General features: G+C 47.5%; 1 protein-coding gene across 1 annotated transcript; it reads left to right on the forward strand.

The window, feature by feature from the left end:
- The first annotated feature begins 19070 nt into the window (after positions 1-19070).
- Positions 19071-19853, forward strand: LOC142570396 (sulfotransferase ssu-1-like). Its single transcript, XM_075678783.1, has one exon. It carries the CDS (start codon positions 19071-19073, stop codon positions 19851-19853), a length of 783 nt encoding a protein of 260 aa, XP_075534898.1.
- The last annotated feature ends 4774 nt before the right edge of the window (positions 19854-24627 follow it).

Raw genomic sequence — 24627 nt, forward strand, 5'->3', positions numbered from 1 at the left:
TTGAATCAGAGATCTAAGGCTTTCGCCTTATAAATGCTGCGCTAAGTAGCGCAAAAAGGCAGCGACGTCGACGGGCGAATCTCTCTCTGGTCCGGTGAGAAATACGCCAGCGTGAAGCAGAACGCCATCGCGCGTGTTGGCTGCGCATGCTGAGCACTCTGCCGCTCTCATTCCTGAAGCCGAGCGCGTCGCAACTCAACTGGCTGCCCAAGACACTACGTAGCCGAGCGAAAATGGTCGTACCATCGCCGAACCGACTCGGCAGTAGGACGCCGCGCGCCAACAGGACGCAGCGTGCCACGCAAACCTGCATCACGGTCGAGGACCCGCAAATCGTGCGCCTTTGGCTGGAGCCCGAACTGAAGCTTCATCCTTTCGCTCCAGCCCGAGCTAATTCTAGTGACTGTTGGAAGCGAAATTTCGATTAAGGGCTAGAACCCTTTAAGTGGAATTTTCAAAATTTGGTAGGTGTAAAAAAAAATTGAAGCACGAAGCTTACGAATTTGTAAGTCTGCACCTAGAACAGGTATCACAGTTCTATAAACTACATCCATTAAAGCAGTCAAAGCGCTCAAATTTGATGTGTCAAATTATGTTTTGCGTGAACCTGTTAAATTGTTTACAAGGTTTTGCCTAAGTTCTACTCACAACTTGGTGGTCTTTCTGAAAGTCATGTATAATATATTGATTTCGTCCGCTTTAAGTATACTATCAGGTACCATTTACACAACTGTGATATAATCTTTCATTGCCGAGTTACAGAGCTGTAAGCTCCATAGTTTTGTTTTCTAGAAATGTGCGATTCTGACCAATTTTTATTAAAAAATGCACGACCTAAACCAAAAATTTGCAACAAACATTCGCTAGATTTAGCTGTTCCTTTGAAAGGCCACGAAGACAATCAAATTTGGTGCAGTGGTTGCCGTGAAAAACTATTTCACATTTCCCATGCCTTTATACACAGCACACCCGGAGCGAAAGCTTCCTCTTAAGCGTCCTCCATTTCTTTATTTTTTCGTCCATGGGCGGAATCCTACTTCCCAATGTTCCACATTACCTTCTTCTCTGCTCTCCAATAAGCAAGCCGTCCCTTCCGAAAGGGTTTTGTTTCACGAGTCGCCTACTTGTCGCCCGCGCCAACACGGACACCGCCCAGACAAATAGAAAGCTTCGCTGTGACGAGAAACGACATTACCGGAAGGGCATAAACGGCTGTCCGAGGCTCAGCAACCAGCCTGGCGCCGACTACAGTCTATTACATATCGCTGCGAGGGCGATTGCGCCCATATCTATACAGATAGCTACGCTTGCACTTGCAAGTTCTGTTATTACTGCGCGAAGCTCGCCCACATCCCGTAGGAGTGCACGAATCTACCATTTCCGCACGGTAATTTGAACACTGTGGGAGCAGTGGGAAGCACTAATGCGCAGGTCTCACCCAGCCGTCCGAACCGCGGTGGTGACCTCGGCCGTGGAGGCCGTCGTCGCGCAGGACCTCCCGGTCGTCTAAGTCAGCCGTCATTTCTACCATTCTTTACGGCCCAACAGTTTTCTATCTCATGATCAATGCTGGTGTTTTACGAGCCGAAACTGGGATCTGATAATTCCGGGTTAATTTTGACCACCTGAGCTTCTTGAACGTGCCGCCAATGGACCATTGGCCATTGTGGCCATTGCGACCGGGATCGAACCCGTTGAACTACAATGGCGGGTCAACTATGGGACGATTTCATGAGCCACCACCGAGAACTTCCGAGTTTCCCGTGGGACGAAGCTGCGCAGATAAGAACTAGTTGGTCAAAGGGAACGGCGCGTGCGGTGCGTCGACGCGCGAGCGCATGCTTCGACGTCGTCCATTATTCAGCGCTGGGTGTCAATAATTGACGAGGCGCGATTCTGCAGCGGCCTAACGGTTGTCCCGTTTCAATCAGCCACGCGCGGCGGCCGACGAACCTCGCGGCAATTGCTCGCTTTGGTTAAACGACGGGCAGCGTTATTGAGCGCCTGTCTAGCTATAGCCCTGACGCGTGAAAAAGAAAGTACATCAACACGGTCGCAAGGCTGCTTTTGTGCCGTTTTTGGCGCAGCTGCAATCGGCCAGTCTGACAAGCTCGAACTACTATTAGCCCGTCAATTCCGTACGAAACTAAAAGAACGGGGCTTAACAGAGCTGCCTTTCAAATTCGTTCGTTTCTTGTGCATTAGGCAAGCCTGAGTTTATCGACGCGTTTGTAATGGCTGCACGAAAATGATCGCGTCGTTCAATACGGAAGCCATCAGTGGCAGAGTGCACTCGCGGAATCAATGTCAATAAAAGAGACGTAACAGTGCGCGTTTTTTTTTTTCTTTTTTGACACTGCGAAGGCCTGTCCGGGGAAAGCCTCCCTTGTGCAAAGGTTAGGAGACACGCACAAGAGCTTCATTTCGATTCACTCCCTCGGTAACAACTGTGCAATGATATCCCGGGCTAGAGTTGCTGTATATATAGCTTCTCCCTTCGAGAGACATATAGAGTAACGCTATCACGGGTGGATCTCCAACACCACCTCTTGATCAGCTATCTGACAGCGGCACACTGACGTCACGTTGCACTTCCCACTGCTCATTCTCGCACTAGCTTCCCACTCACATCGCTGCCCCGATCGACGAACCTACCATCATGTTTTTTTGCAATTGTCGAGGACCACACCTGCACATTTCCCTCTATTCTTTCTGGTGCTTTATTTTTTAGGCCTCTGACTTTGCCCAAACTTAGTTGTCTTCCGTGGTGAAGAGCACGCTGCAATGAATGTCTTGCGCGGTACTTATCCTATCGTATTGGCACCTTGCCTATGTCCTGCGTCAGCTCTGCACTTGCTTTACCTGGCGTCAGCTCCCAGAGCTGTCGGCCCAAAGCCCGGAAGTCTCTTCGATGGATTGTTTTATTAAATCATTGATATTTCATCGATTGCGCACAGGTGGCGCTCAGCACTCTTTCGACCAGCAAGAACCCGCTTGTGTTGATAAGAAAGGCACCCCTTCATATCAGTCTCGCCGTTACCGCATTGTTATGTGATTGTGAATGAAGACAAAAGCACTATTGCCGTGTGAGTTCTATTGAGAATGGCGGCACAGGCTGATTATTTTATGTCCGTCCATGTCTATTTCTTCCCGCTCCCAATCTTCGCTGTGCTGTACAAAAGCCGAAATTGACAAGCGCGAAATACGGAAGAAATTACAAAAATTTTAGACACCTGAAAGAGGACACGACCCTAGCATAGCTTTGAATTAATGCACCCGCGTTACTCATCAATGACAAGTGCTCTTTTTTTTTAGCCACCTTCTCTGTAGTGAGTTACAGGTGGGCCTTCTCTAGGGCGTAATTCAGAATGGGAAACATAGCCTTTCGACATTGCCAGCAGGTCACTGTTGTCACAGTTGAGCGCTGAATGGTGACTTCTTTTTAAACGAGCAAATGGCTATGCCCTGATAAAGAATTTTTTATTTTGAGCCGGGCGTTCAGTCCATTCTGCTTTTAAAGTGAACTAGGGCGGTTGCTTGGGCTATAGTTGGTAATTATTGATCAAAAATAACCTACAGCGCGAAGGACAAGGACTGCGAAAGAACAGCGCTGACTTCCAACAATATTTACAATATTTTATTGCGTTGCCACATCGTGTATATATATATATTAATAATAATATTTGGGGTTTTACGTGCCAAAACCACTTTCTGATTATGAGGCACGCCGTAGGGGAGGACTCCGGAAATTTTGACCACCTGGGGTTCTTTAACGTGCACCTAAATCTAAGCACACGGGTGTTTTTCGCATTTCGCCCCCATCGAAATGCGGCCGCCGTGGCCGGGATTCGATCCCGCGACCGCGTGCTCAGCAGCCCAACACCATAGCCACTGAGCAACCACGGCGGGTTCGCGTATATATATATATATATATATATATATATATATATATATATATATATATATATATATATATATATATATACATACATACATACATACATACATACATACATACATACATGTGTATGTATGTATGCGCAGAAAATGAAAGGCAGTCACAAGGGGTGTTCTAACAGGAATTTATTTTCTTTCAGGGTATCATTTACAGTCTGAAGATTACACCTGAAGGGCAAGCATCTATTGTTTCAACGATCTGGCTTAAAACAAAGCTTTCATTATGGCGAACTTTGATTTTGCCATTTAAGCACTCGTGAAGCGCGGAAATAACTTTGTTGGCTGACCAGCTAAACACGTTGAGAGCCTTCCGTATTATATAAAGGAAAAGTTAACCCCTAATGACAGTGGCGCCGCATGCTCTGCGGACGCGCTCAACATATTGAGGCCTCTAAAATGTGTCCTTGTCACTCAGTTTGCATGGGAGCACACTGGAAGCGTACTAACGGCGTGCCACTACTCAAATTCTGTGAGCTCTTTATTCAGTACTTCTCGTCACATTAAAGGGGGCTTCTTGTTTGTAGACATTTTCCTTGTTTGTAGACTTGCAGCCCCCTCTGCTAACATTCTAAATTCTCCTCCATCTTTATTTCCTCGCATCCCTCCCCACGCCCGGAGCCATGTTTCCAAACAACTTTACATCAACGAGGACAGAGGAGTTGCTTGTCAATGGGGGCTACGCCATGTTAAGTGAACGTGAAGGAAGCTTCGAGAGAGAGAGAGAGGGGGGGGGAAAGGGGAGGAAAGACAGGGAGGTTAGACAGTGTAAGTACGGGCTGGCTACCCTGTGCTGGGCAAAGAGGTAAATGTAATAAAAGGAGAAAGTAGAAAAAAATCTTCGAACTAGAATATTTTGGACGTGATCATCTGTAATAGTGGAAATGACATGAAGCACTGAAAAATCGCTGTCGACATGCAACGACACCGTGCGTTGAAACGGCGACATCTGTTTACGCCTTTCTTGCCTCAAAGGTAGAGACAAGAGCAGGAATCACTTCTAGTCTTATGATCTGATGAGCATTGGCGAGCGGTGAAAGCACAAGCTAGGATGACATGATAAGCAGGCGCATAGTTTGGCGTATCTTGATTGTCGTGCCACGATAAGTGGCCTCTATACCTCTTTCACCTTCAGCACTCAGTCTGGGGTGGCCGCAGAACAATGGTCCTGGTCGCTGATCCCCCCTTCAGCACAGTAGATCATACGTCGAATACTTAAATTTAGAAGGGCAGCGTGCACAATAAGCTCTCATGTTGTTTAACGCCAGAATCCAACCAAGCGAATCTTGAACTGCCGCACGACAGCGACACAAAAATCAACGTCTCTGTTCTAGCCACGCACCGTTCGAGCGGATACTGGGGAGAAGCGAACGCGATCATGAACCCTTTATAAGCGCTCCCACGTTTAAACGGTAAATCACATATGGCGCGTAAATTTATCAGAGCTAATAACAATGTAAAACAAGTTCTAATGCTAAAGTTTTCGTTTGCAGCAAATTATGTATCCGAGCCCCGTGTGCAAGTGCGTACTGCCGATCATCCTTTACGGAATCCATGATCACGCCTGCCATGAGCCCACGTAATGCGCACTTCTACACTTCAAATGGTTCTATGTCTCTCCCATTTTGTATGGAAAACGCGCCACATTTCTATTTGAGCGTTCACAGATCGTCTCACGCACCGTCTGACCACATCTGGCTATTGCCAGAGCTAACCGTCCCATTTCTGTGCGTTCGAAGCAGGATGAATGTAATACTATCGAAATTTGTACGCGACAACTTGGGTCATGCAATCTTGCGCACGAGGCAGTAGCGTTTCCGAGGCATTCGACAAAGCAGTGCGAACGACAAAATAATGTCATTATTTCACAACGTAATCAGAAGCGTAATCAAAGATGTGTACTGTCGGCAATGGTGTTCTCAGCAGACTTTCGGGCTTGTACGGAACTCCAATCCATTAGGCATTGCGGCTGACACTGTCCTTTATAGTATGGCCAGTACACATATGTATAACTATATTATACGAGGGGCGAGCCAGCACCGTTAGGAAAAATTGGCATCCCGTAATCGCTCGTTAAACTTGACAAGAAATTAACAAAAATATCGCGGAGCGATATCGATATCCAGGGCCAGGGCACATAGCATAGCAAAAACAGTCTATATACAAGGCTAACCAGGTCATAAGGATGTATCCTGGAGGTCACCGGTCTAGAACATTTTCGTCCAATTCTATAACCAGACAGGTATCTCTTATCAGATTACAGGCGGAGACGCCAATAGTGTGTTATAATCTTTAATATCTACAAATGAGCATGGGCGCTTGCTCTGGAATGTGCTGTGGTGACGTTTGTATAAATATCGGACCGACTCGAACCGTGTGATTACATTCTGCGACCATTGATTGCGCTCATCAGTATCATTGTCACTTAGATGTTGCTTCACTGTTGAGCTCAATCAATTTCGTCCACTAAATTAGGTTTTCGCTCTCTCTTACATAGGTACTTCCTTTTGACCATCACTTTAGCCCACGGCAATATACCTAATAGGCATCTACGTAGTATAGGAAACTCGCTTTTTCAAAGGTCTTCTAAAGTTTCTTTGCAACTGGGACGCTACAGTGGCGCGTATACTGAGGCGACATTTTACAGCATGGCACACTGTCGCGCGCTCGAAGTCACACAAGACACTTCTCGTATATAACTTAGCAAAGAGGATCGCCACTGTGACTGGCCTCCAATGTACGAAAATTTAATTTGCTATTGCGACCTTTTCTCGCACAAGAGGACTGCCGTAATGTTCACACTGAATGCGATTGCATTCGAAATGTACTCGACCCATAGACTAGTGTCACCACCAGAAAAAACTGCACAGTTTCCACTCAAAGGTTTTTCCATCTCTCTCTCTCTCTCTCTCTCTCTCTCTCTCTCTCTCTCTCTCTCTCTCTCTCTCTCTCTCTCTCTCTCTCTCTCTCTCTCTCTCTCTCTCTCTCTCAAATACGACTGCGAGCTCGTTCGAATCAATGCACTAGCTCTCTGACATTTTCGATATGGGAGGGAGGGGAAATAGAAAAGCAGAAAGCAGGGATGTTAGGCACGGACAAACGCTTTTTTTTGTTTAAGTTGCGCAACCTAACCACGATAGTTCTTAGAACCCTAAAGTCCACAGCTGCATACTAAATCGTGAAAATTTGCGCAACACAAACAGGGACAAAGAAAGATACACAAGGACGAGGAAAACGCTCGTCCTTGTGTATCTTTCTTCGCCTCCGTTTATGTAGCGCAAAGTTTCACGATGAATCAATTCTAGGTAGGCTGGCTCTCAGTCAAGCGAAATAAATCTTTGCTGTCCCTTAAGAACTTTACGGGTAGCGCCTTAGGCAGCGGTAGAATTCCTACAGCACCGCTGACAACTGAGTACTTCAGTTTGAACTAATTAATTGACATCGTGCGACACATTTATTTTTTAAGCAGCACGAAAACACTTAATCATGCGAAAACACGTAGTAGTAGTAGTAGTAGTAAGACTAGTAGTAGTAGTAGTATTAGTAGTAGTAGTAGTAGTAGTAGTAGTGAACTTTTACAAAGAAATGAGCAGGCAAGAGTCTTCGTCCTAAGCGGGCAGCGTCCTCAGTTTCGGAATCCGTAGGCCTAGGCCTGTAGCCACGCCCTATCCACAAGAACGAGCTGGCCCGCAGGGTCGGAGCGCTCCCACTGCTCTTCGCTTAGTCGTTGCGCAGGTGGTACCTCGGTGACGTCGCAATCCCACACCATGTGGCGCCGGGAGTTGGGGCATCTTACAAAATGACGTACATGTAGGTTTTTTTTTTCCTCGTCTGCGTATTTTCGCCCTTTTGAGTTGTTCATCCCACAAATCTCCTATCTGCCACAATTCTGCCCTCACCAATCTCCAATTATCGGCCTTCTCTTTCGTTCTACGATGGTGGTGGTGCTCTCGGAATGCCAATGAGGTCACATCTAATTCCGGGAGCCTTAGTTCCAGCGACTCTGTCACAGAATGGGACGCCTTTTGGAGGCTTCGAGAGCAGCGCGACCGAGGAGGCAGTCCACCGCAAAGGGAGAAGAAACTGAAATCTGAGGCGCGTGACAATTAAAAAAAAGGCACGAAAATAGGAAAAGGAACAATCAAATAAGGCTAAAATAGCAAAAAGAAATCAATGACAGCGAGCCTATAAAAAGCGATCCCCGGCGAAAGTGGTCCCGAGACGAACGGCGAGAGCGGTAAGGGGCTCCCCATTTTTGCTGAGCGATGACGCAGTTCAGCGAGTTGGAGAAAGCCGGGGCGTTAGCCGGGCGCTCTCGGCGCTGCTCGCGAGGCGATTCCCCGACGCCTCGGCCATCAATTATGGCGGACCCCTCGCCTTTCGTCGACGACGTCGGCTTCAATGAAGGTGCGAAGACGCCGCCCACACACTTGCGCGCACGCAGCTACACGCCTGCGCAGACGCAGACGCACACACACACGCACAACTGCACCCAAGAGGGGGGCAGGTGTGCCGGAAGATTTTTAAGGCCCGCTGTCGGGCAAGGGAGAAGCCGCGTTCGATGGCCGCTATTGGGCTCGCGTTAACGACATTGCTCGCGTCTTGGCGGTCGTTTGCACGCCAGCTGACCCTATAGAAATAAGTATCTCTGTAAACGCCAGAAGGAATCCTGCCGCAAAAGAAGCAATGGCGTTTCTTCCCTCTACTACGTTTGCAAATGCCATCATTATTTTTAAAGCTTTGCCTTCAAGCACTAATGTAATCTGCGTGAATGAGTCTTGATTAGGGAGCATACTCTTTTTCGGACCGAGAAGAAGATATTTGTGAATCGTGCGCTAACGATATGTAAAGCAAGAAAGAAAGTCGTATTGAGACACTGTTTGTAGATTTATTTGCACCGTAGACGCAGATCGACTGGGTTTCGTAGTTATCCTCTCCATTGAGAAGGACAGAGCAGAAACGCAGTAGGAAGCCCCACAATCTCAGGTCTGTTGTCTTTAAACATTGCAGTAACGCATTTGTCTTCCTCTGCTGCGGTGGTTTGTGGGGTTGCAGTTCCACAGTGATTTGTTCTGATGACGGTCTGTGACAAACGCGAGCTGGCGCAGTCACTCGGTCGGCCACCGGTCCCACCGAGGGAGAAGGACAGCCAAGGCCTCTGCACTTTTGAATGGAGGGGACCGCCCAAAGCAGAGGGGACCACCCACGCTCGCTTTGCTCATGTGCTATTTTCGATAAAGTTTATTCACTCTACCTCTTTCTCTCTCTTTGTGCATTGTATTGAGGATAGCCACACGGAACCTGTTCAAGGGTACTCCAGCTACCATGGTCATCATACGTTGTTGCCAATTGTAATGCGAATGGAACATAACAAACTTGCACAGAGATTTTCGAACTAAATTGGTGTTAATTGTGATGATATGTTTTGATATTGTTTGGTAATTGTGACAGGCTGTGATGGGGTGTCGGTGCTCTCGGTCTGTGCCTCTATTTTCTTTGAGTCTCTCTGTCTGTCCCTTCTCCGACTACCAGTGCAGAGTAGCAAAGAATATTTGCTGCTCAGGTTAACGTCCCTGCCTTTATACTGTCGAAGTTTAGGTAAAGACCAATGTGACGCGTTACCCTGATTATGCGCAGATTTAGACATCTTGTGTTCTACTGTGGTCTTTAGGACTCGTCACTCAAATGCCTCGTTTCTTTAATGCGATTAGCATTGTTAGGGTATTTCACGACTTCCCAAGTCTGTACCCGACTTCCCAAGTCTGTCTGTCTGTCTGTCTGTCTGTCTGTCTGTCTGTCTGTCTGTCTGTCTGTCTGTCTGTCTGTCTGTCTGTCTGTCTGTCTGTCTGTCTGTCTGTCTGTCTGTCTGTCTGTCTGTCTGTCTGTCTGTCTGTCTGTCTGTCTGTCTGTCTGTCTGTCTGTCTGTCTGTCTGTCTGTCTGTCTGTCTGTCTGTCTGTCTGTCTGTCTGTCTGTCTGTCTGTCTGTCTGTCTGTCTGTCTGTCTGTCTGTCTGTCTGTCTGTCTGTCTGTCTGTCTGTCTGTCTGTCTGTCTGTCTGTCTGTCTGTCTGTCTGTCTGTCTGTCTGTCTGTCTGTCTGTCTGTCTGTCTGTCTGTCTGTCTGTCTGTCTGTCTGTCTGTCTGTCTGTCTGTCTGTCTGTCTGTCTGTCTGTCTGTCTGTCTGTCTGTCTGTCTGTCTGTCTGTCTGTCTGTCTGTCTGTCTGTCTGTCTGTCTGTCTGTCTGTCTGTCTGTCTGTCTGTCTGTCTGTCTGTCTGTCTGTCTGTCTGTCTGTCTGTCTGTCTGTCTGTCTGTCTGTCTGTCTGTCTGTCTGTCTGTCTGTCTGTCTGTCTGTCTGTCTGTCTGTCTGTCTGTCTGTCTGTCTGTCTGTCTGTCTGTCTGTCTGTCTGTCTGTCTGTCTGTCTGTCTGTCTGTCTGTCTGTCTGTCTGTCTGTCTGTCTGTCTGTCTGTCTGTCTGTCTGTCTGTCTGTCTGTCTGTCTGTCTGTCTGTCTGTCTGTCTGTCTGTCTGTCTGTCTGTCTGTCTGTCTGTCTGTCTGTCTGTCTGTCTGTCTGTCTGTCTGTCTGTCTGTCTGTCTGTCTGTCTGTCTGTCTGTCTGTCTGTCTGTCTGTCTGTCTGTCTGTCTGTCTGTCTGTCTGTCTGTCTGTCTGTCTGTCTGTCTGTCTGTCTGTCTGTCTGTCTGTCTGTCTGTCTGTCTGTCTGTGTCCGTTTTCCCGCCACCCTGGGTCTCTGGGTAATCCACGGTTGAATTGGTAGCGCGTCGTGCTGCTGTGTAGAGGGAACAAGGTTCGAAACCAACTGTCAGTGACCCATGTCTGACCAACTTGGGACACTGCGTACGTAGCACTGTTTATCCGGCGCTGTGTAACCGCTTTACACGGGTCACTTGGGATGCCGGACTGGGTATGTGGCATGTATATGCACTGCTCTTCAGTTAATCTCATTCACGCTGACTTGGAGTACGGCGCATGTGCCACTCCGTCTGTGCTGCTCTTCAATGAACCTCTTTGATGTCAATTTGGATCACTGGATATGTGTCAGCAGGTGTTTTCGGCTCTTCAATGAACGTCTTTTATGCTAACTTCGGTAACTATGTAATTGCCAAGTGCTGGGAATGCACCTCTCTACAATGACGAAAAAGGTTCCTTTTTTTTCGGATACTCGGCGGAATCAAACCAGAGCCGACCGGGAACATTATGGCTGCGCCGGCAGATGGCGCCAAGTGTGTAGACAGAATCAGCGTGCAGTAGCAGCAACGCCAGGAGAGTAGCCCGGCGGCATTTCGACCAGCCGATTTCGTGATGGGCGCATTGGTCTAGTCATATAGTGCATTGAACACGTAGTGGTCACGCGAAAGCATGCGAAACACGCCACACGTGTGCACCTTGCAGGTTACCAGACTACCGTAGCACTTATAACGACCGTTTGCAGCTCCGCGTGTGTCGAAAATCCGTTAAGGAGTTATTTCCTACCCGTAGACGACAACACAGAATTCCAAGTGACTTTATTTCCCCGAACTGGCTCTTCGAATTTTCGCATGAAAAAGGGGGCAGAAAAGTGTAGCTGGGAACTATTCTGGCAAACTCAGACGACACACAAAGTTTTAAGCTTTGTAGACATTCACTCTCTCGTAATGAGCAGTTCTTTTTTTAAACAAAGCTATGATGTTTTTCGTGAAGAGTACGTGGTTTCTTCTGCTCCGTAAGAACCGAGTGCAAGAGAGATCCGATTACCGTTGAAGACGCCCTATCATTGTTACGAAAAAATAAATAAATAAAAGAAGATGAAGAAGGGAAAACGCATAGAACCGCTGTAACAGCTAGCTACTTCTTTGATCTTCCGTTTTAATTTTCGTCGAATTTTTTTTTCATTTCATTTTTTTAAAGCTGCAGTTCACGAGGCATCAACTTTTTTATTTTCTTCTTCAGGCATATGGACTGCAAGCGCCTAAGCGAGCTTCGAAAGAGGTGGATGCCATACAAGTACGGCACGACAAATTGGACTGGAAAGCCCGGTAAGTGCAGGAGCGCAGTTCACTGGGCCAAGGGGCGCTTAGATCATTACTCGCTGTTTCCTTTGAAATTGGCTGGTAACCAGGATGTTGCTTCTAGCAGCGGCATTTTCAGGGCCCCTTCCTAGTATAAGCGCTGTTACTAGTGATACAGCGGTGCAAGCGTTGTTCATATGAAAATGTTGTAAGGGGCAGATGGACTTAATGCTACTGAATACAAATTATAATTTGATATCAAAGAATACTCAGGTGGGTGAATATAAAAATTTTCTAATACGAACAGTCAGTATGTAATATCGAATCGAATATCGTGTAGTCAAATGCAGACACATATATTTACTGCAGGAATATTACATTTTGCTATTGTTATGGACAACACCTCTAAAGACTAGTGCAAAAAAGACAGCTAATTATCAGTGAAAAAAGACGAGTATACACACAAGATCATTAATTGCCATTTAAGAAACTACACGAATAACCTCTTAACAACTTTACAGCCAGGCTGCAAGCAAGGATCCGAAGAGGAAATCGCTGCTTTATGACTAGCTTTGCAAAAAGGCCAAATAATTTGCCGGAAAAATATCGAAAGTTGAGGAAAAAGTAAAAAGAAAAGAAAGCTCCTGAAGCACTTGTCTGTGCTAGACACGTGTCACAGGGCCCGTTCCGGGGAAAACATTTCAGGTTGTAGCGCAAAAGATAAAGCTGTTACATCGCTATACCCATAGAAACAATAACTGACAGAGCAGAAGCAAAAATAATAGATTGTCAAGCAGGTTTCCGCTGGGGAACTGAAAACAAAGCTTGCACTGCCCCGGTTATTTCTGAATTTCCTCAAAATGTTTGTCATTGTCTCACTTCTGATTATTTGCGATACTTTGCGTTGCAATTGGGGGACGGTAACCAGACTTTTGACATTCGGTTATTGCAAGATATTCGGTTAGTTTCTAATATTCGAAAATACCGAATGGTTCCGTTTCGAATATGTATAGACCGGTAGTTACCATGTAGTATTCAATTCGTATTCTAAGTGCCGACTATTCAGCCACCTGTGTCCTCAGCTGTTGCGTGGGTGTGCGTTTTTTTTTCTTTTTCTTTTGAGTTGAGCGCGTCAGACAGCTTGATACGTTATGATTGCTGTGCCACGTCGTGTGGAACAATGGGTGCAGGTATTCACATTCTCCTTAGTTTCGACAACGGCTGACTGAAGCAAGGGGAAATTATGTTTACTCAACAGGGGACGAGAGCTCCTCAGCGTATGCCTCACGTGTTTCTTGTACCCTGGTCCACCACCACCATTGGTGCTTGCGATTTCTTGCGAAGCGACGTCTCCGAGAACGCATCGACGTCGTAACAACCGCACTAGTGTGGGAAGTTACACTGGTCGTACTGCTGAAGCACCACGCGTATCAGGAGCGACAGCTTCACCTCCGTCACTGCCTGAAGTACTAATGCTTCCTGCAACTTTGACTCCCGATGACTTGCGTTAGCACAGAACAGTATTTCTTGTGGACAGTTCTTCGCACATTCAAAAGGTGAGAAACATTGCTCCTTCTGCTTCTGCTATGTCATTCGTATTCTGTTTTTCTTCTTGACAGACCAGGCAAATAGGTAACGCGTTAACTGACCGAAGGACCTAATATCCAATGATCTTGCGAAAATTCAGCTACATAAATGTAGTTGTAAGCGCAAACCTTCTTTTAAAGGGGCCCAGAACCACTTTTCAATCGAAGCCGAGAAATGCATTCGAAGTTAAATTTGACTATTTCAGAAATGCATTGCCGCAAGAAGCTCTTCAATGCGTTCAGTGGAAGCGGAGTTACTGGCAGTCAAACACACCGTTCGCGGTGCTTCCACTCCTTCTTCAACGATTTGCACTGCGAAGGCTACGGTGGAATGGGGTATGGCCGCAACGCTCTATCTGCTGAACGTCACCTCGGCGTGCAGTTCAAATTTGACTTTGGATGTTCACGCAGACGCCATACTTCTGATTCTGGCGCCTACGAATGCCAAACGCTGTTGTCCTCAACGAGCCGGAGTGCACTCAGCGAGTGAAATCGTCGCGGTACCCCGCGGCGTCCGCGGTATCTACGCCATGTAGGAGACCACAGCTGCACGCAACTAACTGTAGGGCGCATGCGCCACGTGTATGCTTTGTGCACGACAGGGGCTTGAGTTCGCGGTCGCGCCCATGTGCTCCTGTCTGGCTGTTCTACGCGGTACGGACCGGCTTTGTCCTGCACCAGCTTGACCGACGGATAGTAGCCACATCAAATGTGCGCGTTTTGAAGCGCCATCAATAGCTCGTTAGGAAGCTAAGTCTGCCAAGGCCTCTGGCCGGGAGCGGCCAGCAGTGAGCGCGCTGGCAAGAGTGCGTGCGGTTCGAGGCTACTTGAGTGTTGCGAAACTAGTCGGAAGTAGCGAGGCCCGACGGCTACGACACTGATAAGAAGGCTGACAAAACTTTAATTTCTACGCGGGCGGCTGCGACCGAGTGTGAGCAGACGACAGCCAGCTTCTTCCGGAAGTAATTATCTAAATTTCAAAGTAGATTTTTTGCTTACTTCAGCCTGCTTATTAAACTGTGTCAAAAGGTATACAAAGTAACAGAAGTAAAAAGCGCACTGAAGCAATCACCCTTCTTGATTGATGTAAGCTATTGGCCAATAGCAGCCGCGTGTAGGAATCTGCTATATTACGAAATAAAGCCTCCAGAAAAGAGCGAGGAGCAGGCTTCTGCTGAAAAGAGAGCGCTTGAGAGAAAATGTGTGTGTGTGTGAGATAGATAGATAGATAGATAGATAGATAGATAGATAGATAGATAGATAGATAGATAGATAGATAGATAGATAGATAGATAGATAGATAGATAGATAGATACGTAGATAGATAGATAGATAGATAGATAGATAGATAGATAGATAGATAGATAGATAGATAGATAGATAGATAGATAGATAGATAGATAGATAGATAGATAGATAGATAGATACGTAGATAGATAGATAGATAGATAGATAGATAGATAGATAGATAGATAGATAGATAGATAGATAGATACGTAGATAGATAGATAGATAGATAGATAGATAGATAGATAGATAGATAGATAGATAGATAGATAGATAGATAGATAGATAGATAGATAGATAGATAGATAGATAGATGCACGCGCCGCGCACGACTTGAAAATCTGGCTGAAATCTTCTTAGCAACGCATGCTGTCCGCATGTCCATGTCCAGCAGCATGTCCATTTCCGAGATACATTAATCACTTAGACAAGCGTGAATTTTATATTACGAAAGTACTTAGTCCATATGGCCATTCCCTCCCAAACAGAGATGTGCCTTGACAGCCCTACGAGATTGCAGGAAGCCACCAGTTTGAATTCTAGATATCTGTGAATTCTATGCGACTTGGCGTTTTGGCGTCTGGACTGCTCGGAAAATTACAATTTTGTGTCATGCGTATCGCAGCACTTTCATTGTACAAAGTAGGCGAACTATTACTTTAACGCAGATGCATATGGGTCGCTTTTCCCGGTTTAGTTTGCACTTTCCGTTGTTCACGCTTATATTCCGTTTTTTTTTTTTGTAGACTTACTATACGTATTTGTTTCTCATATGTACGTGCGTATTCCTCGACTGTGTATTGGAATAGCCGGCTCCATAGTAGCCCATCGCAGACGCGGTGTCGTACCCTACGACGTACTCATCTTCCCACCTGTGCGCATTTGTTGAACAAAGCAAAACAACTCCCCCGTTTGTTCCGATGCCAGCCAGTGTCCGCCACCACCCGTCGTCGTAAAGGTGAGGAACACCCCAGCCCCGACAAGAATCGCACACGTACGGCAAGGATAACCTCGTGCCATGACCCACCTCCTTGCTCGCGTCTCGCAACGCTTGTCGTTGTCAGTGCAGCTTTAGTAGTTCAAAAAATGACAATATCTTGTTTTCAGCCGGTTGCAATGTATGTACATCCCGACTCGCATCTCACTTTTATAGGGTTGCGTGAGTGGGCAGCTGTGAAGGGTGGCGAGTCACGCAAAAAGGCATTCGCCTGCGATATTCAAAAATAGGATAAATCACCCGAGATGCAGTATAAAATGTCGCTTCCAGGTCCTTTGGTTTGTCACTTTACTCATGCTTTACTCACTCGCTTTCGCAGGAGCACGCACTGCCGAATCAAGAATGGTCGCGGGTTTAAAATTATGATTTATATCTTGTGGAAAGAGGACCGCCAACGTGGTACAGTCTTTTTTTTTTCAGTGCTGATCTTCGTCTACTCTTCTTCCTTTCTGTACCACCGTAGCGCTTCCCTTTGCACAATATGTCGCGCCAAGTAGGTCCAGTAACTAACTATCATTTTAAGGTGATCATTTTTAAGTATTGCGGAATTTTCAAGCTTGTCGTTGAGCTGGATTATTCGAAGAGGTGGACACTACTAGCACGAGGAAGCGAGACACATATTAAATTAGTTATTAAATAGTGACTACTTATTTCCTTAATTAATTAATTTACGGCACTTACTGCAACTTGCCAATTGTAGCCGGTGAGGTTCGCAAGACTCATCCACTTGAAATGAATTTCCAGGATGACTGCAGTTTCGAGATTTTATTCGCAAAACGTGGGGCCAAAAACACGGGCGTTCCAATTACGTTTGTGCTTAAATGCATAAAAGAACGTCCTGTTAAAAAAAAAAACTAAGTGGACCGACCAACAGTGCATTCTTACGGCGAGTTTGACGGCACATATCTCCAAACTGGTGTCATTCTGGAAATTCATTCCATGCGTAGGCACCTGACAAACTCGCCGGCTACACTTCGCAAATTGTAATGTATGTATTTGCGCATACGGCAGTTTGAGCAATCTTCCCACTGAACAAGATAGGCTAAGAGCTAGGTGTTGAACAAGACATTTAGGAAATTCCAAGATCGAAACTTCTGCACCAACTTCCACGAAACTAGAGCTCCTATGTATCACCATCTTGGCCTGAACTTTGCATTTACAGCAATTTGTGCCGCCTTGGACACGCTACCGATTGGCGTTGGGACAGTATAGAAATGCTTGAGGATATCATATTGGAATGTCCAGTCTATAAAAAATGAAATAGCGTTTTATGAAAGTCAAATGGGCAATATTTGTTTGACGCCACTAACGCTGAGAAGGACATATACAATGTCCTTCGAGGCACTGACAGGCATTAGGCTCGTTGTTTATCAATCATCAAGACGTTGACTGGCTTCAGAAAGCTCTAGCATATGCTTACTACACTGACAGAACTTCATTTTTACATCGCATCACACGTAAATAACAAGTCCACCTTTTCATACTCATTTTTCTTCTTTTTTTTTCTTTCGCCTCCTATCTCTCTCATTGGACCTTTCAATTCCTCCTCTCCTTCCCCATGCAGAGTTGTTTGTCGGAGACTACGCATGCACCGGCAGAAATATCTGCATGTCATTAAAGAGCCTTTCGATTTCTCTTTCTTTTTCTCTCTCTCTGTTTGCGCGTTTGTGGGAGAATGAGACTGTTGTCGGCGTGGTTGTTTCAGCAGAAAAAAATGCCATACTTGTCATGTTTTCATGGGCTTAGCAGCCACACACATGCTCCTTTGCTCGATGATATATTCCTTCCGTTCTGTGGTGTTGGGCTGCTGAGCACGAGGTCGCGGGATCGAATCCCGGCCACGGCGGCCGCATTTCGATGGGGGCGAAATGCGAAAACACCCGTGTGCTTAGATTTAGGTGCACGTTAAAGAACCCCAGGTGGTCGAAATTTCCGGAGTCCTCCACTACGGCGTGCCTCATAATCAGAAAGTGGTTTTGGCACGTAAAACCCCAAATATTATTATTATTATTATTATTATTATTATTATTATTATTATTATATTCCTTCCGTTGTGAAACGTGCCAGCTTTCTTTTTTTAAAAGTTGTACGTGCTCGCGTTGCCATACCTTTAGACCGCCCTAGGCTGTTCTTGCTTGCTGGAAAAATAACAGGCGTGGCGACACGGGGGTGAGGTCCTAGCTGGGTCACCTGCGGTTTCCTCTGTACTTTCCGCACGTGTGTGCCAAATGAATCGCAGCACGTGGCCATCAATCTTTTTTTTCCTTCTCTTTCTTTCTTTCTTTCTTTCTTTCTTTCTTTCTTTCTTTCTTTCTTTCTTTCTTTCTTTCTTTCTTTCTTTCTTTCTTTCTTTGCAGAACAAGTTAGCTGAGTCCTGATTTCACATCATGCGTGTGCTGTAAATCCGCTCGTGATGTTCAGCTGCAGACATTCACATTAAGGAGGCAGTAACAGGTGCGCATCAGGTTTCAGAATGGCCTACATTTCGAATTTCCTAGTCCCGGCAAGATAAGGCATACGCTTACAATCGGGAAACACGGAGTACCCCAAGGAAAGCTAATCGCTTTTGCGTATTCTTCGGGGCCACGTCTAAAGAACATGGCAGGAGACGACAACGATTTACTTCTCACATCCGTAAGTAAACGTAAACTCATGTCTTCTACCTGTGTCTTCCATCCGTGGCTGTCTTGAAGGCTTGTTGCGTGCTGTATCAAAATGAGGAAAAAATAATGTCGCGTCGCAAAAACAGAAAGAGCTGTCTGTTCATTGTCCAGTAAGTTTTGTCTCGGGAAATGTCCGTCCGTCCGTCCGTCCCGTAAGACTATCGCTTTCAAGATGGAGCCCGCAGCAGCGAGTGACTTTCGTGCTGCCTGTAGGTTCAACGTGGATGAAGCGGCAAGAACACAGCGCTCACGAAGCTCTCAGCTTCGTGGGGGTGTCACATGGGGGCCGTGACGCAGTCCAATTCCTTCTTGTGTCACCGTCTGTTACACACGAAACACGCAAAGGTAAACGGGTTGTCGGTGAAGTCCCACTTGAAGATGACCGTAGCAGCCGTCGATAAATACATACGTTCCTTGGCCCTGAGGCGCTGGTACGCAACATCTGCAGGTAGTCGGTCTTGTCGCTATTCATCCTTTCCGCAGCGCGCTTGGCACGCTTGCTCAACTTACGTCGCCCTCATTCTCGTTTTTTTTTTCTTCAGGTACCAAAAGCTCGCGCTTCCTTCGAAGGCGCCCACCACATGGTCGAAGGGCTTTACCTCAACACTGTGTTCACCGCAGAGAACATTCGATCGGCCCTCTGCTACGAACCTTTGGAAGACGACGTCTTTGTCGTCAGCTATCCAAAGTGCGGCACAACGTGGCTGCAGCACATCGTCATCGGCATCTTATCACGCGGCACGCTGACGCCTGACGACGTAGAAGACGTGAGGAAGGCAACGTATCTCGAGCACATAGGTGCCGAAGGAGCCCGGAGTTTGCGGCGACAGGTGCCCATCAAGACTCACCTGCCGTTCGATAAGCAGCCTCATTCCACGGGCGCCAAGTACGTCTACGTAACGCGGAATCCGTACGACTGCTGCATCTCGTATTACTACCACTATAAGGGGATGCCGTGGCACCGCTTCGCCGAAGGCACTTTTGACGAATTCTTGGACATGTTTGTGCGTGGTAAGGTCTCCTATGGTGACTGTTTCGATCACCTGCTTTCCTGGTACGAGCGCCGCAACGACCCGAACATTCTGTTTCTCACGTACGAGGAATTGAAGAGGGACACACCAGCATCGGTCCTGCGGATTGTGGACTTCTGCGGAGCACTAGAGTATGGCGAGCTACTGAGAACTCATCCCGATGACCTGGAGAAAGTCCTTCGCGGAATAAGCTTGGAAGTCATGAGAAAGCTGACGTTCACTGTCAAGGTGTCAAACAGCGCATCGCTCCCGAGGCGGGCAGGAGGAATTGGCAACGCACCATCGTGCGATGAGCTGCAACCTTACAAACAGACCTTACAAACAGCCTCCTGAGCGGGCAGCTCGTGCGGAAGGGCATTGTAGGGGATTGGAAGAGCCTTTTTTCCTCAGAACAAATTCAGCGGATGAAATCTTGGATCGCGCTGAAGACGCACGACACTGACGTTATGAACCTCTGGAAAGACGTCGACTTTCCGTGAGGGCGTAAATCTGCCTTGAATAAACGTGATAGCCAACTTAAGCCCCACGCAGAAGAGCGCGATCCTGGCCCTGGATGTGAAAAGGACCTTCGATAACGTTAAGCACTAGGCGATGTTGAAGAGCCTTGGGAACACGGACTGCGGCCGGATTGCGTCCGGACCTTCCTTTCGGAGAGGATGCCAACCGTGGGCCTGGGCAGCCAGCGCTCAACAAAGTTCAGGGTACCCACCAAAAGAAATGCCCAAGGTTCATTTATCTGCCCCCTACTGTTCGACTTCACCATTATGAATCTGCCAGGGAAGCTGACAGGTATCGGAGGATTCAAAGACGATATATGTGGACGATTTAACCCTGTGCATCAAGGAGGGATCCGCGGGATAGCAGCAAGACGCCCTGCAGGGAGGCGTGAACCGAACGAAGGAGTACCCGAGAGACAGCGGACTCTTTTGCGCACCCGAGAAGTCGGAGCACCTGATACTGAGAGGAAGACCGAGGGACCGACCTCCGCAGGAGACGTCGGATCCAGTAGCAAGGCTTAAAGGGACCAAGTTGCCTACAGTCGAAGTAAAGTTTCGTTCGTTCTCCGTCCTCGCTTCACCGTTGGAACTTGAAGCTTCTCGGACGATGATCGGCAGTTGTTGATCAAACGCAGACAGGAAGCGATGCAGATCAGATGTACAAGAAATATTTATACGTAAACTTTTCTATATACGTGGCAGGTAAAACAAATACATTACAAACTTGAACAACTGAGAAACAAAGTCTCACTCTTCGACTGTCTCAATGACTGTTAGAGCCCAGACTCGTTTTAACGTACATAGTACGGAGGCTCACTGATCTATCAGCAATCCTGATTTCAGCCAAGTCTAACGTATATGGTACGGAGCCTCACTGATCTATCAGTAATCCTGATTTCAGCCAAGTCTAAGGGACAGCATGTCGTCCCGATTTTTATAGCCCAATTACACAAAGAAAAAAAAAGGCGGCAGGGCCGTTGGCCCGTCCCACAGGTTCAGTTGCCAATCAGAGTCAACCGTTTGTTAAGCCACAACCCACAGGGATGGGCTTACTCTTCAAAATAAACATATTGGAAAACAAAGCTATTTTCCTTCTTCCCTAAAACTCCGATGCCCTCTCATTTCTCCGTAGTTAGTGACGGGGTCAGCAAAACACGCCAGGCCCGAACAAGTTATCGCTAGACCGTTTCAAATCCCAACGGCGTCTAGGCCGCAAATGTCTCGGAAGCAGGGGCATCGATACCACGTAGTGCGGCCGTACTCAAAGTTTGTCCGCGTGGGAGACTGATGGCCCTCCTTGTCCTTCAAACTTGTAGTCTACAAGACAAAGTTCTCCGAGTGCGCGTTTCCAAGACGCCGTCGTCCGAATGCACTCTTTACGTGTGCACCGCATTCCTACAGCGTGCACTGTAAGCTGGCCTTCGACACCACACCGGCAGCCGCACCCAACAACAAGGCTGGCGATTGCGTTCCGGACGCGTAGAAGATTAGGTCCCTGCTCACTGCATGCGGAACGGGGTCAGCGTTGCTAAGCCCTTCTTAACCTCGGCGGCGCCTCCAATTAGTCAGGCACTCGGGAGCCACAGCCACAATACCTTGTACAGCGGTCCCTTTCAAGGCTGGTCTGTGTGGACTCGTGTGACCGTCGGCGGACTGCCAACACCGTGCGCACAATGCCGACTTCCCGGAATCGGCACTCGCCCACCTGACACCTGCCGCGACGCGTCACCCAACACCGCGCGGTGCCTGTGACCCCACATAACACAGCAACTGTCGCCCGGTTGACACGGGGGCAAGTGAACCCCCTCTCTATGCACAAAGCACGTGGCCGATTCGTGATACTTAAGAACCCGAACAATCAGAGCGACCTTACACGTCCCTCCTAAAGAGTATACTGGGCTCACAATGTGCCCAGCTATACTACAAGAGCCAAAGGGCGCTGTATCGTAAAATTTAGGCTCTGAAGGTTCCGTCAAAGAAAATTGACATACGCTGCCCAACACGGGTGCTGCGGAGCCCGTAAGGAACAGGAAAATGAACTAAAAGGACCACGAAAAAAAACAATTTTCTCACAGCGATAAAAGAAAAGGGCGAAAGCTCAACACATTCATGACAGTGAGCATGCAAAAGAAACACTCATGTATGTACAGGAACACTCCAACGCACTGCACGGCACAACAGCAGCAAAGTAACATATGCAGGTTATATACATAGTATGTCCACAGTCTTATAACCCTCACACACAGGGACGACGACAACCACCGAAAGTTCCATCAAGGCTGAACTGTCCCACGCACACGTCCTTCGGGTGAAGGGGAACATTCACGCCTGTCGTAGCTGGCATGGCTGTTTCTGTCTATCCTTTCTTTTCTGCTCTTTACTCGGTTGGCTCCCATGAACGATTCGAGAGCCTTGACAATGCATCAGCGTTGGCGTTACTTGTTCCTTTCCGGTGACGCACCGTTACATTGTCGCGCTGCAGTGAAAGCGCCCATCTTGCTAACTTGGCCCCCTGCGGGGTGCTGGTTGTCAAATATGACAATGGGTTATGGTCAGAGACAACATTCACCACTGCTCCGAAAAGCCAGTAGTCAAATTTCTTGAGTGCCCAAATAATAGCAAAGGCTTCTCTTTCTATAGTCGACCAGCGCGCCTGTGTCGGGTTAAAGCGATGGCTAGCAAAAGCGATCGGATTTTCTTTTCCGTCCGCTGACATTTGAGCTAAACAGGCACCGGCCACCGTCGCCGACGCATCAGTGAATACCCAGTACGGCTGATGAGGCTCAGGAGTGTTCATGGCGACAGCCTGACAGAGAGCTAATTTCAGACTTTCGAACGCGCACTGCGCTTCTTCCGACCATGGAATTGAATTAGGAACCCCTCGCCTTGTCAAAGCTGTAAGCGGGCTCCCCGCATCGGCGCAGTTCTCTCTCATAGTTGAGGGCACCGCAATTTCACCCGTCCAAGTTTGCTGCAACATTGATAGGGACCCATTTGGGTTTCTACCGTACAATGGCCTGAACGGCGCCACCCCGGTGGTATCATGCGGCACTTCGTGATACGCCCACAGAACAAATGGGATCAGCTTATCCCACTTTCTTCGGTCCTGTTCCATTACATGATACAACATATGTTTGAGGACTCTGTTCCATCTCTCAACCACTCCGTTGCCCTCAGGGTGTTCGGTAGTGGAGAAACTGGGTGAACAGCCCAGTTTTTCTAACATTAACTGTGTCAGTTGAGATTTAAAGTTAGTACCTTGGTCTGAACAGATCGTTCCCGGCACTCCAGTACGACTGAAAATTTCCAGTAAAGCCTCGCATGTGGCCCTCGCTGTCAGGGATCGGAGCGGCACTACCTCATTGCGTCTTTCTTCTGGTAGGACCAGTTGTCTCACTTTGACTCCCGCTAAGGAATCCCAATGGTACAAAAGTCCGTCTGACACGAACATGCTAGCTTTTCCATTTCTCGCATCATACGAGGCCTTTTTCAGGCTTTCATCGGCTATCTGAGCAGCTCGAAATTCCTCCCGCTGACTGGGCACCCCATTGATATCTTGTATCAAACTATTCCCTTGCAATTTAGGGATTTCATCTGTCGTTTCTTCGCAACTTAGACCGCAGTCTGAGTCAGTGTTATCGACCATTTCAACTGATGGGACCCCAACGGAATTCGCTACCCGCGGAATATTTTCTCCTCCAAACTCCTCTTTTTCGTGCGCCTGTAGTAGTTCCCAATCTTCCTTTGACAGCAGGCAGTCAACCCCGTTTGCAAGTTCGTCTGTAACCGCGCACACCAGATTGATCCTCTGCGGTTGTATCACACTCCCCGGGCGATGCTTGCCTACGGGCAGCGTAGCTAGGTTAGCTCGAATGGTGTTTCCGAATGCCGACTCGAGTCTTACTGTTCGTGATGGCTCCTGTAACACGACGGGCAACATACTTTTACGGACCACCGTTATCTCACTACCTGTGTCCAACACAGCTACTGTTGCTATACCCCCGCACATGATAGGGATAAGGTCCAGCTTTGACCTCCCTGAACTAGCATTTTGAGCTAACACTTGTACTCTAGCGCTTAGCACCCTATCTTGCTCTGGTGGAGGTTCTTCACTTACTACAGCAACCTTCTGTACCCTTTGTTTTCGCACAGTCGGCGCCTTCCCCTGCTGTTCTTTATTTGAAGCTTTTGGGCAGTCTCTGGCTAGGTGACCCTGTACATGACACATGTGGCATTTTAAATGTGTCCTGTGCGGGCTAGCTAGTTTTTCGTGCTGCAGCAGTGATGCTGTTGCGGCTGGCTTAGTTGCTCGTCCTTTCCCTTTAGCTTGCTCGAAAGTCTCGAGCACTTTCGCCACCTCCACTGGCTTAAACCAATCTTCGCCCTCCCGCAAAAGAACATATTCAAGGGCTTCTGAGCTTAGACTGGCTTTCATACGGTCAGCGACCATAAGCTCCGTCATAGCTTCTTTGGTGTTTGCATTTCGAGATTGAAGGTAATAGGCCAAATAAGTTCTCCCGCGAGACGCGAACTGAGCCCAAGTTTCCTCCTTTCGTTTAGATGCCTTTTCAAACCTCTCCAAGTATTTAGCTGGCGTGAGCTTAAGTTCA

The sequence above is a fragment of the Dermacentor variabilis genome, chromosome 2, assembly GCF_050947875.1.
Source record: "Dermacentor variabilis isolate Ectoservices chromosome 2, ASM5094787v1, whole genome shotgun sequence".
NCBI classification, from domain to species: domain Eukaryota; kingdom Metazoa; phylum Arthropoda; class Arachnida; order Ixodida; family Ixodidae; genus Dermacentor; species Dermacentor variabilis.